The following is a 15,803-nucleotide window of genomic DNA, read 5'->3' as shown; positions in this document are numbered from 1 at the left end:
CTTGAAAACCTTCAGCTGAGAAAGCAAATAGTCACTAGTGAAGAAGATTTTTTTTATACAGCGTGATTTTGGGTCAAGATTAAACTAACTCAATATTTTAGATATCAGGTTTGTTGGGGACATTGTTTATACTGGTTCAAAATATTGTTGGACAAAACTTTATGCAGAAATAGACCTTTTGGGTATACATATCGTTTAGCCAAGTAAATTAGGATTTCTAATATTTATTTACAATTTTAGCTGTATTAGAATAGGTGTCCCTATAAATAGCTAATTTTTCATTTAATAAAGTTTACACATCAATTATCGAACAAACCAAAAACTAAACTTTAAGCTTTTTTATTTTAATCTCTGGATTAATTCAACTTAGAAGTAGATTGACATTAATTCTGTTTGGTTTTCTTAACCTTCGAATTAATACTTATAGTGTTGACACTGATCCCGCGTGAACTTATGTTTCCGAGATAGTACCTACTTGCGAGCAAATCTTGCATGTACCTTAAGTTTCCGGATTGACTTGTCCTGGACGTGACTTTTGAATTACACTTTATGACTTTTGAACCTAACTTAAGCACAACCAATATAGAATCAAACCTAACGGAATTTATCTACAAATTCAAAGATTCGAGCTTGAAATTATTTTCTTGCAAACAAAAGTATTCCACTCATTATTTGCATCCCTTCATTCCATGAAACAACTGATGCTACATTTGTTTCTCTTCATGCAGCCAAGCATTAGACAGATTGGAAAACAACTCTAACTCAGTTAAAAGTGCTCAAATAATTGGTCAAGAGAGTGAGGCATTCGTGCTTAATGTCTCGTTTTGAGTTTAATTCTTTACAATGAGAATTTTGCTATTATTAGATAACAAAAGTGGAGGTTCTGAAGCTTCATGTTTCACATACTAGGTTGGCTTGCTTGAAATCTTTGTACAGGCATGTAATGTTAGTTCCTGCACAAATTAGTGTTCCCGTATTTCATTTCACTGATGATATTATCACACAACAAAGACTATATTTGTGTTAGCGACGGTTGCTCAGAACTCTCGAGCAAATTCAGGGCCTGAAACAGTTTCGAGTGAAACAATGAAGAAATTCTTTGGATCGTGTTAAGATAATAGTTGAGCATTTTTGCTTCTCCTGAGCAACATGTTGATCAAGTATAATTCAGGTTCTTCCTAGATCAGTAGGAGCAAAGATAATCCGCATTTCGCTTTCTTTCTAGATCAGAAATGCTTCTTACAAAACAATCTGCTGTGCTATAAAAATGGCATCTACATGTCCCCATCATGTTTACATCCATAGTTTCTCAAGTGATGATTCATTTGTTGCAGCAACTTATGCAACTTTTTACTGCTTGGGTGTGATTTTTCGCCCTTGCGAAATTCATGGACTGTGCCATCTACTTCGATTGAACTACACCCTGGAGTCTTGTTTACGTGTTTTTGTTTCATTACCTTTCTCCACTTTAGTGCATCCCTCCACCTATTAGCAGAGGAATATAGGTTGGAGATTAGCATATACGCACCATCTCTGTCAGGTTCCAGTTCTACAAGTTTTTGGATTACACTCTCTCCAAGTTCAACCTCAGCATAAATTTTACAAGATCCAAGTAGTGATCCCCAAATCGCAGCATCAGGTAAAATAGGCATCTTATTTATGAACTCGTGGGCCTCGGAGATTAGTCCAGCACGACCCAAAAGGTCAACCATACAGCCGTAGTGCTCTGTTTGAGGTTGTAGATGGTAGAGCCTCGACATGTCCTCAAAATGTCTTCTCCCTTCCTCCACCAGTCCGGCATGACTACACGCATAAAGGACGCCCACAAACGTTACATGGTCGGGATGTATGCCTACTCTATTCATCTCAGAAAAGACATCCAAGGCTTTGTGTGCTTTCCCATGTATTGCAAATCCAACAATCATGGCAGTATAAGAATACACATCCCTGCATTTCATCGCTTGAAACGCCTTAAATGCTTCATCTATACACCCACATTTGGCATACATATCAACCAGCGCATTCCCAACGTATCCATCGCCTTTGATATGAATTTTATCCATATAAGAATGAGCCCATTTTCCCAACTCGAGAACGCCCAGATTAGCACAAGAATTCAACACAGCAACTAAAGTAACAGCATCAGGCTTCAACCCCACATTCTGCATCCTACGAAACATATCCAGCGCCTCTTTAAACTGCCCCTGCTGAGCCAGCCCCGATATCACAGAGTTCCACGAGACTACGTTCTTGACAGGCATTTCTCGAAAAAGCCGACAACCCAATTCAGGCTGACCGCATTTGAAGTACATATCCACCAGGGCATTACCAAGGAAGACATCAGAATGCACATCGATACAATTCTGATCCATATAATCTCGAACCTTCATACCGAGCTCAAAATCACCCAGCTGAGAGCACGCAGAGAGAACAACAACCAGAACTTTGGGGTCAGCAATCCAATCCGTCATCCGAAAGAACACATCAACAGCTTGTGACGGATACCCAAGGTCAGCATAAGCTTGGATGAGAGTAGTCCAGGAGACCAAATCCGAGTGAGGACTTAAGTCGAACACCTTCTGGACAGAAGTAATTGAGCGACCACAAACAGCATAAACCCTCAACAGCGTGTTTTTAACGAACACACTGGAGAACAGACCAGTTTTGACAGCGTGGGCATGGAGTTGGAGGGCTTCAGAGAAAGCATGGGAGTGGGTGCAAGCTTTGAGAAGGTAAGGGAGAGTGTAGGAGTCAGGAGACAAGCCGATGAGCAGCATTTGAGTGTACAAAGTAAATATTTTAGGGAAGGAATTGGGAATGGAGAGTGAGAGGATTTGGATGAGGGAATTGAAGAGGTGGACAGGGTTGCGGTGGCAGAGTTTGGCGACGGAGCAGGCATACCGGAGGTGGTTGATGTTTTGGTGGTGGTGGTGGTGGTGGTGGAGAAGGGAAGTGATCTTAGCGTAAAGGAGATGAATTGGAATTGGAGGATTGGATTTTATGATTATGGCGTGAATTTGTTTGATTTGTTTGACTGATTTGCAGGATTCTAGTTTTTCAGAAACTAGAAGCTGAGGCCTAGTAGTACTACTGATCAATGTCATATTTGTCGAGCAAACACCAGAGTGAATTTCACCAGATTTTGTAGGCAAAATGTATCTTTAGGTCCCTGCATTCGTACTGTTCTTGATTTTAGATTCCTCTACTTTTATTTATCAAAATTAAAATATCTATACCTTTATTTATTTATTAAAATTAAATCCTTTTATCATAAAAGTTAGCTGCGTGTAATTCAAGTACTATGTTGTGTTTCTACTGGAACAAGACATTTTGGATGGAAAAATTATTAATTTAAATAAAAAAAATCATCTGATAAAATAAAAAATATATGAATGACATTTTTGTAATAATTCTAAATCTAAAAATTTCACAATTCAATGAAATATAAACTCCAAACCTCTTGATCAAAACACCGCCTATATTTTTCTTTTCTTTTCCATCAGGGAGGGAGATTTTTAATGCTTGTAGAAAGATTTGATAGCACGACCTTAGCAAAATGTTACCCTATGCCGGATTTACAGGTTGTACCTTTCCAGTTAGTCCATAAGGATCGGACACCCATATTCCAGGACCATACAACCCGGTTATATATATTTGAGCTATAGTTTATTGGTGCCTATATATTTTAAGTGCCAAGGAAATCCGGATAGAAATTAGCAGAAAGTAGGAAATGTACTGCTAATCTAAAGATAGAAGTTCTCTGATTTTACAAAAGTTTAAGGTCACCGAGCCTGACTGGAAAATCATAATAGCATAAGCCTATGCTACTAAATGTATTCATATATACTGAACTTGCAGCAGCTACAGAAGAACCGAGATAATCCCTTCCTCGGCTCAACCAACCATACGAACCGACTGGACCTGCATGGGTACAAATATATCATGAGCTAAGAAAGCAGAAAACCCATAGAAATATAAACCAACCATCCAATCTCAAAAAATTAACATTTAAAAATATTGAACCTGTCGTCTGCAGGTGCCATGGGCGGTAGAGGTGTACATTCAATTCAAATTGAACCGATGTTTTGATCATTTTCAAAATTGAACCAAACCAATTTTATTTCTTATAAAAAGAAAATTGGTTCTGTTGTACAAAATGTGAACTGAAGTTTTTTTATGCCAAAAATCGAACCAAATTTTCCAGTTGGGTTTGCATTTGTTTGTGCACACCCCAAACCATGGAGCTGCAGTTTCAAACGAGAATCACTGTGAAGACAGTTCTGATTTTGCATCAAATCAACTTAAAACAGAATTTAGTGACAGAACAGAATAAGATGATCAAGGAAAAGTGAACCCCAGTTCACATTTGTTACTGAAGCCAAAACATCATTAATCAAACCAGGAATCCAGAGAATAATTTGGGACTTTCTACTCAGCCAACGCAATGAATTAGACATCATAAATCTGTAAAATGGTGTTAACTTAAAAATGAGGTTTATCTATCCTTTATGTTGCACAAAAACTTTTTGAATCCAACATTTTGGCATTCCATTTTTTTTTGAAACACTTCTGAAACTCCAGAAACCCTATACTAACAACTTATTCTTATACAAATTTTGTTTCACCATTTTCCAATTAGGTGCTACCCATTTCAATATTTCGTTTGTGTACTACATAGTCTATAGCTGAAGACGAGAAACAAATTAAGAAGCATATCGAGATGAAAAAGATGAACTATGTATATCGAATTGGTGAATAACTATTACTTTTGTATTCTCTATCTAAAGGCAAATTAATCTTAATTTTAAATCATCAAGTCTCCCTTGTTATACCTCAAATGAAGTAAGCATTCCTATGCTCTCCCCACATATCAAAATCTATGTCTAGGATTCAACAACATTAGACACTTTCTTAACCCATATATGTACCCAAGACGTCCCAAATTTAATTTCATGAAACAAAGCAATAGATGACTCTTACAACCTGAAATGCACATATAAGATGGCATTTCATCAACCAAATGTTTCCAAAATCCCATGTGAAAACCAAAAATCAGATGCCCATCAAGCTCATAATTAGGTGTAGTAGAAGTACTAGTAATATAATCATAATATAGCTCAAAGAAAATGGCTTTTTCCAAAACAAATTTTTTAGAATTTAGAGCATAATTCAAAACGAGATTCAGCATAACGATAAGCCGACATTTGGAACAAAACATATTTGATAGCTAATATTAAAAGCAGAACAGAAGAAAATAAAAATAGTGCAGACTGCAGAGTATGCAAACCTAAGCATAACTCAATAGATTCATTTAATCTTTTTCACATCCATTCTAGTGCAGTGGATCTCACTGTTAGTTGTATTGCTATTGCCAAACACAACACAGCCTCAATGGAACAACCTTAGGCGACATAAGTATAACATGTGGAGCAAGTGTAAAACTGAGGCGGTTCAGGTCAATCTAAATTAAAAAAATGATCCATGAAATCAAGAGAGTGATATCAAGCACAGACATTAAGAGCAAATAATCCATGACATCAAGAGAATGATAACAGACACAGATATCTACTCATTTTTCAGGATGAACCAATGTCTTATACATCCAACAAATGTGATAAAGAGACAACTAAAAAATAACTACGAAGATGGTATCAGCTAAAGATCATAAGCTCAAGTACATTAAAACTATTCAAAATGAAAAACAAATACGTAGCCTAATTCAAGTGAGAATCAAAATAGAGACTGCTCAATAGTGATCATAAACTAAAAATGGTATTGACTCTATATATATCCAAAATACAACATTTGTTCTTTGCCACATTGCAGCTTCTAATAAGTAAAACTAATATTTAATAGAGCCTCAATTCAATAACTATCTAGAACATATTTTGGATGCAGCAATGTGAGCATTCAATTTAAGAAATACCGCAACGTTTAAAAGTGATGTCTACATGCAAACAAAGGGAAACAAATTTAACAATCATATGAACAGAACAAACTACAAAGCATTAATGTTGTCAGTTAACCTTGCAAAGAAGTCGAGATAAATTCAAAAGCTTTTTTACTTCTTTCCTCTGTCAAATAACACCAAACTCTCCTCATAGCTGTCCACAAAAGAGTAATATCCTGGTTTTTTCCCACGAATTCCGAGCCGCTTAATCTTTCGGCTTTCAGGTTCAAGCGAGATTATATCTCCATCACAACATTCAATCATCAAATCTCCATTCTTCCGAAACCCCAACGGAGTAGGCAATCCCATACTCTCACCAAAACTCAAGATTTTAGTCCAAGATTCAACAACACCGTACTCCTTCATAACCCAAACTTGCCATTCAATAGGTCCAAAAATAGTCTTATAGAAAACAGCAATAGAAGACTCTTTATAACGTGAAACACACATTTGAGTTCCCAATCCATAAACTAAACTATCAGGCAACTTAATCCGCTGAAAAACCTCATCTTCCACATGAAACCTCAAGATCACATTCCTATGACCTCTATATCCCATAAAATGAATAAACCCATTCACAAAAGCCTGAGTACCCTTCCCAACAATCTCATATTTTGGAGCAATTCCAGTAATATCTTTCCAAACCCCGGTATTAAGCGAAAAAACCTCCACCCGAGGCTGCGGTTTCTCACTACCTTCGAGTGCACGAAGCATAACAAATCTCAACAGCTTAAAATCACTACCAACAGAATCAAAACCAAACCCAATAAAAGCATCAAAATCCCCATGAGTTTCAAAAGTAAAATTCGGCACAGGAAGTCTTTTAAACTTACGAATCAAAGGGTTCCATAAAACGTAAGTGTAAGTAAAGATAGCTAAGTCATCAGCCAAACAGATCATACCCTTACAAGAACCAATGACTCGGAAATAAAGATTAATGTTTTCACATTCCAGGACAGGAGAGTTAAACCTCATGTGGGTTTGTAAAGATTGATTGTCGAAATGGATAGAGTAGTGTTCTTTGCCATTGGAGACGAATCTGAGAAGGAGAAGCGGTTCGTGGGTTTGATTGTTTGAGTGGGCGATGATGAAGGATGGGTTTTTGATGAGTGATCTCCAAGATTTGCATACAGTTGCGCATTGACCTAATTTTTTGACAGGGAGTTTGTGGAAGATTTGGAGGATCACTTCCTCAGGAAAGTAAACTGACATTGTTGTTGTTTCTTCAGGTTTTTTCAATGAAGAAATTGCAAGCTTAAACCCTAGAGGAAGATTGAAATGAAGTTTAAATATTAGTATTTTATTTTATATTAAAAAATTATTAAATTAAACGTTTTAATTTAGTATTTGAAAATTCATTGAATTCAATTGATTTCAATTAGATTAAATTTTTATTTGTCTGAGGTTTTAATTAGTAAAATATAGTTAAAGTAAAATGAAATGAAATGAAATAAAGGTAGTATATTGTTGTGTAAACATAAAAAATTATTAATTAAATTAAATTTATCATTTTTTACTCTAATAGAGTTGTTTCTATTTTTAGTATTTACTTTCTTATTAGATGTCTCTGGTATTTTTTTTCTTATTACAAAAGATTTATCTCTACTTATATTTTTCTAATTATAATAAAATTTATATTTTTTCGGTTTCATTTTCGATTGTTTTTCAATGTGTGTATTGTTTGACATGCTTTATCGGATTTTGAAATCTTATTTTACTATGATATCTTGAGTGTTTGATATATAGTAATTGGTTGGTATCATGAGTATTTGACATTGAGGTTTAATCGTTTTTGTTTTGTGTTATTTTCGGGTGTTTATTGAAATAGCATTCAAGTGTTTTCTAAAACTGGCATGATTTAGTAAAGTATTGATATCTCTCAATTAGACCATTAGATTGGACTTATTTTGGAATATAATGCTCCTATAAAGATTATCTACAGTTTGACGACTTAAGTGGCAATATGCCCCCTCAACTTGTAAGCAATGGGCAATTAACACATAAATTAACTTTGTAGGCAAATCAGTACACGAACTTGGTGATTATGAGCAATTTCCCCTTTAATTTGTGAGTTAATTGTATCCTAAATTGGCAATTTGCGCTCTTAACTTGTAAGTTAATTTGTCAAAATGGATTAATTGCCCATAATCACCAAGTTCGTGTATTGATTTGCCAACAAAGTTAATTTATGTGTTAATTGTCCATTACTTATAAGTTGAAGGAGCAAATTACTAATTAAGTCAGAGTTTGACTGTTGAGATCATCAATCAAAGGTGTCAACAATCATGAGGATGGGGCCAATGATTGTTGACTTTTACTTTTCGTTGGCTGAGGACTCAACGACCTGAGCAACGATCCGGCCAACAATTGTTGCGATTTTCAACGAGCACTAAAGATTTTCAACGATCTTTGACTGCGTCTTTCCAATATAATATGCCCATTTTCCTACTTGATAAAATTTTCAGTACAATTCTGCCTCTTTAATAAAAAAAAATTATACATATGCCACTGCCAGTCAACTACTTCTATAAAATTTCATATATTTATATTTATCACTCAGTTAAAATCCGTAGATGAAAGTGGTACTAAAAGCTCGCCTGTAAAACTTGTATGAAAGTGATTTGAACTTTTACAAAACTATTTTGAAAGTTTTCAAATATTCGAATGAAACTCATTTCAACAAATCGCTTTAAGACACTTTGGATCGAGAAGTTATTAATTTAAATAATTGTGGATAGCATTATTGTAATATGTTTAAATCTAAAAACTTCACATCCAATGAAAATCAAGAAATTTTATCAAAAACTATAAACTCCCAAACACTTGATCATAACATTGCCAATATTTTTCCTTTTTATCATCAGGAAAGGTAGATCCAAAATGCAGCCCAACGTGCATACATTTGAGCTATAGTTCAATAGTGCCTATATATTTTAAGTGCGAAGGAAATATGTGTAGAACATTAAAGATTAAGGTCACCAAGCCTAACTATAAAATCATAATAGCAGAAGCCTATTCTACTATACATATTCTTATATGCCGAATTTGCTGCAGCTACGAAGAGCCAAAACAATCCCTTCGTCGGCTCAACCAACCATATGAACCGGCTGGACCTGCATGTGTGCAAATATATCATGAGTAGAGAGAAAGCCGAAAAACCATAGAAAACCAGCCACCTAAATCTACAAAACGGTGCAAACTTAAAAATGAGGTTTATCTCTGCACGAAAACTTTTCGAGTCGAACTTTTTGGCATTTCACAGTTCTAAAACTTTTCCCGTTTAGGTGCTTCCCGTTTCAATATTTCCGTTTCCGTACTACATAGTCTATGCCTAAAGACGAGAAACAAATCCAGGAGCAGAACGAGAAGATAAAATTGAACTGCGTATATCAAATTGGTAAATAACTATTACTTTTGGGTTCTATATCTAAAGGCAATTAAATCTTAATTTTAAATTATCAAGTCTTCCTAAATCTTATACCTCAAATGGAGTAAGCATTCATATGCTCTCTCCACCTATCAAAATCTAAGTCTAGGATTCAACAACATTAGACTCTTTCTTAACCCAAATATGTACCCAACACGTCCTCAATTTCATTTCATGAAACAAAGCAATAGATGACTCTTATAACCTGAAATGCACAAATAAGATGGCATTCATCAACCAAATGTTTCACAAGTCCCATGTGAAACCAAAAATCAGATGTCCGTCAATCTTATAGTTAGTTACAGTAGAAGTAATAGTAATATAATCATAATATTGCTCAAAGAAAATGGCAATTTCCAAAACAAAATTTTTAGAATCTTCAGAATTTAGAGTATTTTTCAAAACGAGATTCAGTATAAAGATAAGCCGACATTAGGAACAAAACATATTTGATAGCTGATTTAAAAGTAGAACAGAAGAAGATACAAATAATGGAGAATATGCAAACTAAGCATAGCACAATAGATCCATTTATTCTTTTTCAACTCCAATCTAGTGCAGTGGAACTCACTGCTAGTAATATTGCCGAACATAACCTCAATGGAACACCCTTAGGCAACATAAATATAACACGTGGAGCAAGTTTTAAACAGTGGGGGTTCATGTCAATCTAAATTGAAAAAAGAAAAAACAAGACGGTGACAGAAAATGATCCATGAAATCAAGAGAATGATATCAAGCACAGACATTAAGAGAAAATGATACATGATATCAAAAGAATGATATCAGACACAGATATCTACTCATTTTTCAGGATGAACCAATGTCTTATACATCCAACAATTGTGATAAATAGACGGTTGAAAAGAAATAATAACTACGAAGATGGTATCAGCTAAAGATCATAAGCTCAAATACATTAAAATTCTTTGAAATGAAAAAACAAATATGTAGCCTAATTCAAGCGAGGATCAAAATAAAGACTGCTCAATTGAGATCATAAGCTAAAGATGGTATTGGCTCTATATATATTCAAAATACAACATTTGCTTCTAATAAGTAAAACTAATATTTAATAGACTCAATTCAGTAACTATCCTGAACATATTTTCGATGCAGCAATGTAAGCAATTCAATTTAAGAAACAGGGCAAAGTTTAAAATGATGTCTACATGTAAACAAAGGGAAACAGATTTAACAAGCATATGAACTGAACAAACTACAAAGCATATAAGTTCAGTTAACCTTACTTCTAGCGCCTTTGCCAAAAAGTCGAGATAAATTCCAAAGCTTTTTACTTCTTTCCTCTGTCAAATAACACTAAACTCTCCGCATAACTGTCGACAAAAGAGTAATATCCTGTATTTTCCCCACAAATTCTGAGACGCTTAGTCTTTCGGCTTTCAGGTTCAAGCGACCTTATATCTCCATGATAACATTCAATCATTAGATCTCCATTCCTCCGAAACCCCATCGGACCAGGCAATCCCATGCTCTCATCAATAGTCAAAATTTTGGTCCAAGATTCAACCACACCATACTCTTTCATAACCCAAACTTGCCATTCAACAGGTCCAAAAAAATTCTTATAAAAAACAGCAATAGAAGACTGTTTATAACCCGAAACATACACATGAGCTCCCAATCCATAAACTAAACTACCAGGCAACTTAATCCGCCGAAAAACCTCATCTCCCACATGAAACCTCAAAATCACATTCTCATCACCTCTATACCCCATAAAATGGATAAACCCATTGACAAAAGCCTGAGAACCCTTCGTATAAATCTCATATTTAGGAGCAATCTGAGTAATATCTTTCCAAACCCCAGACTTAAGCGAAAAAACCTCAACCCGAGGCTGCGGTTCTCCAGGACCTTCGAGTGCAGCAAACATAACAAACCTCAACAACTTAAAATCACTACCAACAGAATCAAAACCAAACCCAATAAAAGCATCAAAATCCCCGTAAGTAAAATTCGGGACAGGAAGCCTCTTAAACCTCCGAATCAAAGGGTTCCAGAAAACGTAAGTGTTAGTAAAAACGGTTAAATCATCAGCCAGACAGATGAGACCCTTACAAGAACCTAAGACTCGGAAATAACGATTTTGGGCATCGCATTTCAAGGCAGGAGAGTTGAAGGCCATGTGGGTTTGTGAAGATTGATCGTCGAAATGGAGAGAGTAGCGTTCTTTGCCATTGGAGACGAGTCTGAAAAGAAAAAGTGGTTCGTGGGTTTGATTGTTTGAGTGGGTGATGATGAAGGATGGGTTTTTGATGAGAAATTTCCATGATTTGCATACAGTTGCGCATTGACCTAATTTTTTGACAGGGAGTTTGTACAAGATTTGAAGGATCACTTCCTCAGGAAAGTAAACTGACATTGTTGTTTGTTTGCAGAAGTTGGAAGCTTAAACCCTATATAAAGAGGATTTAAGCAGTTGCCTGCCTTTTGGCCTTCATCAACGATATTTACTAATAACTCCCTGCAATTAAGCTTAATCAACTAAATCATTTTTACTTTTTATAATTTATATATGTGTTTTTAAATTATGAGATTTAAAATGTTTTTTATATTATTATATATTAAAAATATGAAAAGTTTTAAATTTAATCTGGTTAATTAAAATTTAGACTTGTAGAATTTTATAAATTTGGTGGTGGTGAAATTTGAAAAGTTTTTTTTCATATTTAAGTTATAAAATCTTAAGAGTTTTAATATACTATTATATTTAAGATAATGAAACAAAGTAAATTATTGCAAGTTCTAACTTCTCATATTTTATAATTTAAAAATATTATTATCAATTATTAATTATTTTATAATGTTAAATGAATAATTACTACTTGTTAAAATTTTAATATGCCATTTACCAATAAAAAAATGTGCCACTTGACATAGTTTTGTGGGTATTAAATTTGTGAGGGTATTAAATTATATGAGAATTTTAAAATGGGTATTGAACTTTTTTTTGTTACAAAATGGGTACTGAACTATATGAAACGTTCACAAAATGGATACTCTCATCCACGTGTTCTCCACTGATTGGACGAAAGAAGAAGCCATGTCAGCAAAAAGTGGCCGACAGTACCATTTTGTAACGTTTTGCATAGTTCAGTACCCATTTTAAAACTTTCGCATAGTTCAGTACCCTCTCAAATTTAATACCCTATTTTTGTTCATTCTCTTTAACTGGCTCAAAATTATAATATAGTATGGTTCTTTAAAAATGGTGCTCAAGATTATAATAAAGTATTATAGCAAATGACTATAGAACTTTAAATTACATCATGATTTAATAATAAATTATAAAAGACTATTCAGTAAAAATGTTTGTCCCCTATTTTATCTGTGTGTATATATATGATCTATTTGCTTCAGCTGTTTCTTCTAATTTGTAACTGCTGGTAATTGCTAGTTAATAGACTATACGTTTTTGATGAAATTTAATTAGTCATTACTGTTTATATATAAAAGGAGTAATGTTATAAAAATTAATAAACTATACTCATTCCGTTCCAATAGAATTGTCCATTTTACTTTTGTCACACAGTTTAAGAAAAACAATTATTGTTTATGGTTTTATAAAATTTTCCTTACTTTTCTTATCATATCCCTATTTAATATAAGGTCCACTTGCAATTTATTTTTAATTTTCTCATTAGTGGATTTTAAATAGGGGTAATATAGGAAAATTGAGTGTAAAAGTTAGTTACTTTTTGAAAATTGGTGAGTTTTGGAATAAATAAATTTCTCAAAGTGGACAATTCTATTAAAACGGAGAGAGTATTTATTTTTTCAATTTAATCACAAACTTTAAAATGTCACAATTGTATGTAGGAATTTTTTTTTTCTTCAATTTAATACATATACTGATGTGGCACTCATTGAGACATTTTAAGCTCGTAATTGACAAAACAAGTATAGTTTACAAATTTATTTAACAATACCCCTATATAATGACCATAAAGGATTTAATTTCCCATAAAGCTCACACTGGCAAACTTCACCATTTTGAAAAATAAAGAAAAATCTACTATGTTGTCACCAAATGTATTCAGAGTCTTCCCTCATCTAATAAACTATATCATTGTGATATAGTGTGCTGTGTCAAAGCATGGTTCCTTGACCAGCAAAGCAACAGGCACAGGCCAATCAAATTGTTTTAGTTCGGTTCGATTTCAAAATTTTGAAAAAGAAAACTTATTTTGTGCATTTTCGTGGGGCGGGTAACCAAACCGACCAAATGCAGGCACAGCAAAAACATGAACAAAGCAACTAAAAATGTAAGAGCAGAATCAATAACTAGGAAAAATAATATGGGCAACTAACAGATTTTTCTTCTATTTCTTTGCTATGAGCTAACTAGTAACTAATATTCTCTAATGATTAAAATTTATGGTATTCCACTTAACAAAATGTGACACATGTAATTTATACATGGACATGTTTAGAAGGATCATTGTGTAAGTCTCTGCATCTCACTTTGATCATTGAGGGTCTCAATAAGCAGTGGAGGAGCATACTGCGCCGTACCTTGGTTCTCCTCCGTATCCTGACAGAATGATAGAATTATAGTATCGATCGACATCTCCACTACCGCAAAGAACAGCGTAGCCACTATATAGCCTAGAGCCCAGCAAACCTGCATAAACATTGAAGAAAAGGACACATTGAAATCACATGTGCAAATGTTAATGACAGTTTGATGGTAGAAGCATAGTTGTTAAAAACAAGAGGTGCAAAAGAGGTTCTGGTGCCCGAGGCAAGGCGATCGCTTTTCTTCTGAAAGGCGATTGCGGTTCAGAAGAAAGGCATCTACACAATGAAGCTTATAAAAATCATAAAGTAAATAATAAACATGCAAATGTTTTTAAATGTATGTTGCAAGGATCAGGTAGAAGATAAGTGGCTCTGCTTCTTTATATTGCAAGGTTCGTATTAAGAAATTTGTTTAAAAAAAAATGATGTGATAATCTCAAAGGCGTGCCTGACCTAATGGATGAGGCGCACGCCTTTGGGAATTAGCCTGCCTATTGGCAGGTGAGGCACCAAGCCTGGCACCTCTTGCCTCAGGTGCATGTCAGGCATGCCTTTAACAGCTATAGATGCACTTAAACAAATATCTGATATCTTGCCTCAGGTGCATGTCAGGCATGCCTTTTGAAAAGCATCAGTCATTGACTCATTGCTAGTCCCTTCTGAATCTGAACTTTTCCTAAATTGGTGGTGGGAAGCAAAACTAAAAGTATGATTTTCTAACTCTTTTAACTCTTTCAAAATAGTTTATTTTAGTTTTTCTATAATGTCTATGATATTGATTAAACTTAAGTGTTTTATTCTGAGTTTGATCTTTTTTGAAATTCCTGGTTTCAAACTTTCATTTTTGGTGTTGACTGCTCTGTAATGAAATTCCTTGTTTCAATTTACAGTTTTAACTTGCTTTCTGATTCATGACTGATTTAGACTTTTAGAGACCTCATTTGAAATGTCTTGTTTCAAAGTTATTGACCTGTTTTGAAATTTCTGGTTTCAACTTTTAAGTTTTACTTTCAAATTTTTTAAGTAATATTTTCAAACTTTTAGTTTTGGGCAATGATGAAGCTTCCACCACTCTCAGATTTTGTAATGCCTTCTTTATTGATATGATGAAACGGCACATTTTTGAGCCACCATGTCTTAGTTCGCATTACAAATGAAACGATAAGCATATTTCTGAGCCCCTATTTTTTATTAATCTTTTAACTATTAACTAGTATTTAGTAGGCTTAGTGTTTAATTTTTTAATTTTTATGGTTCATAGTCTGTTTAATTACCTGCTTCTCCTGCTCCTGCACACAGCTGAGCTGCTTGATGAATTACAATCAGCTTACGGATTGCATTTTGGTGGGATCCGGTGCTATCTGAACTTTGAAGTTCATATATTTTGCATATATGAACATTTATTGCTGTAATATGATAATTGCTGAACTGTAAATTTGTGGTTCTGTAATATGTTAATTGTTGAATTGTAATTTTGTAAATTTTTTGCAATTTTGGAAAGGGATGTATGTATTATTTATTGTATCCAAATAGTAATAGATCAGTTCATTTTTTGTAGTCTTAATAGTAAAATTGGTTTTATTTTTGTTAAATTTAAAGGCCCTGGCCTTGGCCCAATAGAAGGCCCAAACCGAATGACAAAACCGAACCAGAACCGAACCGACCGAAAAATTGCGGTAGTCATTTTTTTCGGTTTTACTATAAAAAGATTGTAATTTGGTTTCAAAATATAAGTACTTAAAAACCGACGGTTTCTTCAAAATATAAACCGAACCGAACCGACCGACGCACACCCCTACTCTCAGCCACGTGGAGAATCTCATCATCGACGCCATCAATGGGTATCGCTATAACCTGAGTTTCTCTTGCAGATCTACCTTA

At 34.3% G+C, this 15,803-nt stretch overlaps 3 protein-coding genes across 4 annotated transcripts; all 3 read right to left on the bottom strand.

Moving 5' to 3' along the window:
• Positions 1–744: 744 nt before the first annotated feature.
• On the bottom strand, positions 745–3,104 carry LOC126666758 (pentatricopeptide repeat-containing protein At1g08070, chloroplastic-like). The gene has a single exon (XM_050359619.1). It carries the CDS (start codon positions 3,102–3,104, stop codon positions 1,275–1,277), a length of 1,830 nt encoding a protein of 609 aa, XP_050215576.1. The 3' UTR covers positions 745–1,274.
• A 619-nt stretch (positions 3,105–3,723) lies between these two features.
• On the bottom strand, positions 3,724–7,225 carry LOC130014549 (F-box protein At3g07870-like). Its single transcript, XM_050362400.2, has 2 exons — positions 6,027–7,225; positions 3,724–3,921 (listed from the first exon to the last, which is right to left on the bottom strand). Exon 1 carries the CDS (start codon positions 7,160–7,162, stop codon positions 6,062–6,064), a length of 1,101 nt encoding a protein of 366 aa, XP_050218357.1. The 5' UTR covers positions 7,163–7,225; the 3' UTR covers positions 3,724–3,921; positions 6,027–6,061.
• Positions 7,226–8,760: 1,535 nt separating this feature from the next.
• LOC126669080 (F-box protein At3g07870-like) lies at positions 8,761–11,808 on the bottom strand. 2 transcript variants are annotated; one of them, XM_050362403.2, is made up of 2 exons: positions 10,623–11,808; positions 8,761–9,063 (listed from the first exon to the last, which is right to left on the bottom strand). In XM_050362403.2, exon 1 carries the CDS (start codon positions 11,761–11,763, stop codon positions 10,672–10,674), a length of 1,092 nt encoding a protein of 363 aa, XP_050218360.1. In that variant the 5' UTR covers positions 11,764–11,808; the 3' UTR covers positions 8,761–9,063; positions 10,623–10,671. The 2 variants fall into 2 exon arrangements, with proteins under 2 accessions (XP_050218360.1, XP_050218358.1); XM_050362401.2 differs by having other exon boundaries at positions 10,628–11,808.
• Positions 11,809–15,803: the final 3,995 nt, after the last annotated feature.

Source organism: Mercurialis annua, linkage group LG2, assembly GCF_937616625.2.
Source record: "Mercurialis annua linkage group LG2, ddMerAnnu1.2, whole genome shotgun sequence".
Taxonomy (NCBI): Eukaryota; Viridiplantae; Streptophyta; class Magnoliopsida; order Malpighiales; family Euphorbiaceae; genus Mercurialis; species Mercurialis annua.
The sequence above is the reverse complement of the archived record's forward strand: the minus strand, read 5'-3'. Positions and strand labels throughout refer to the sequence as shown.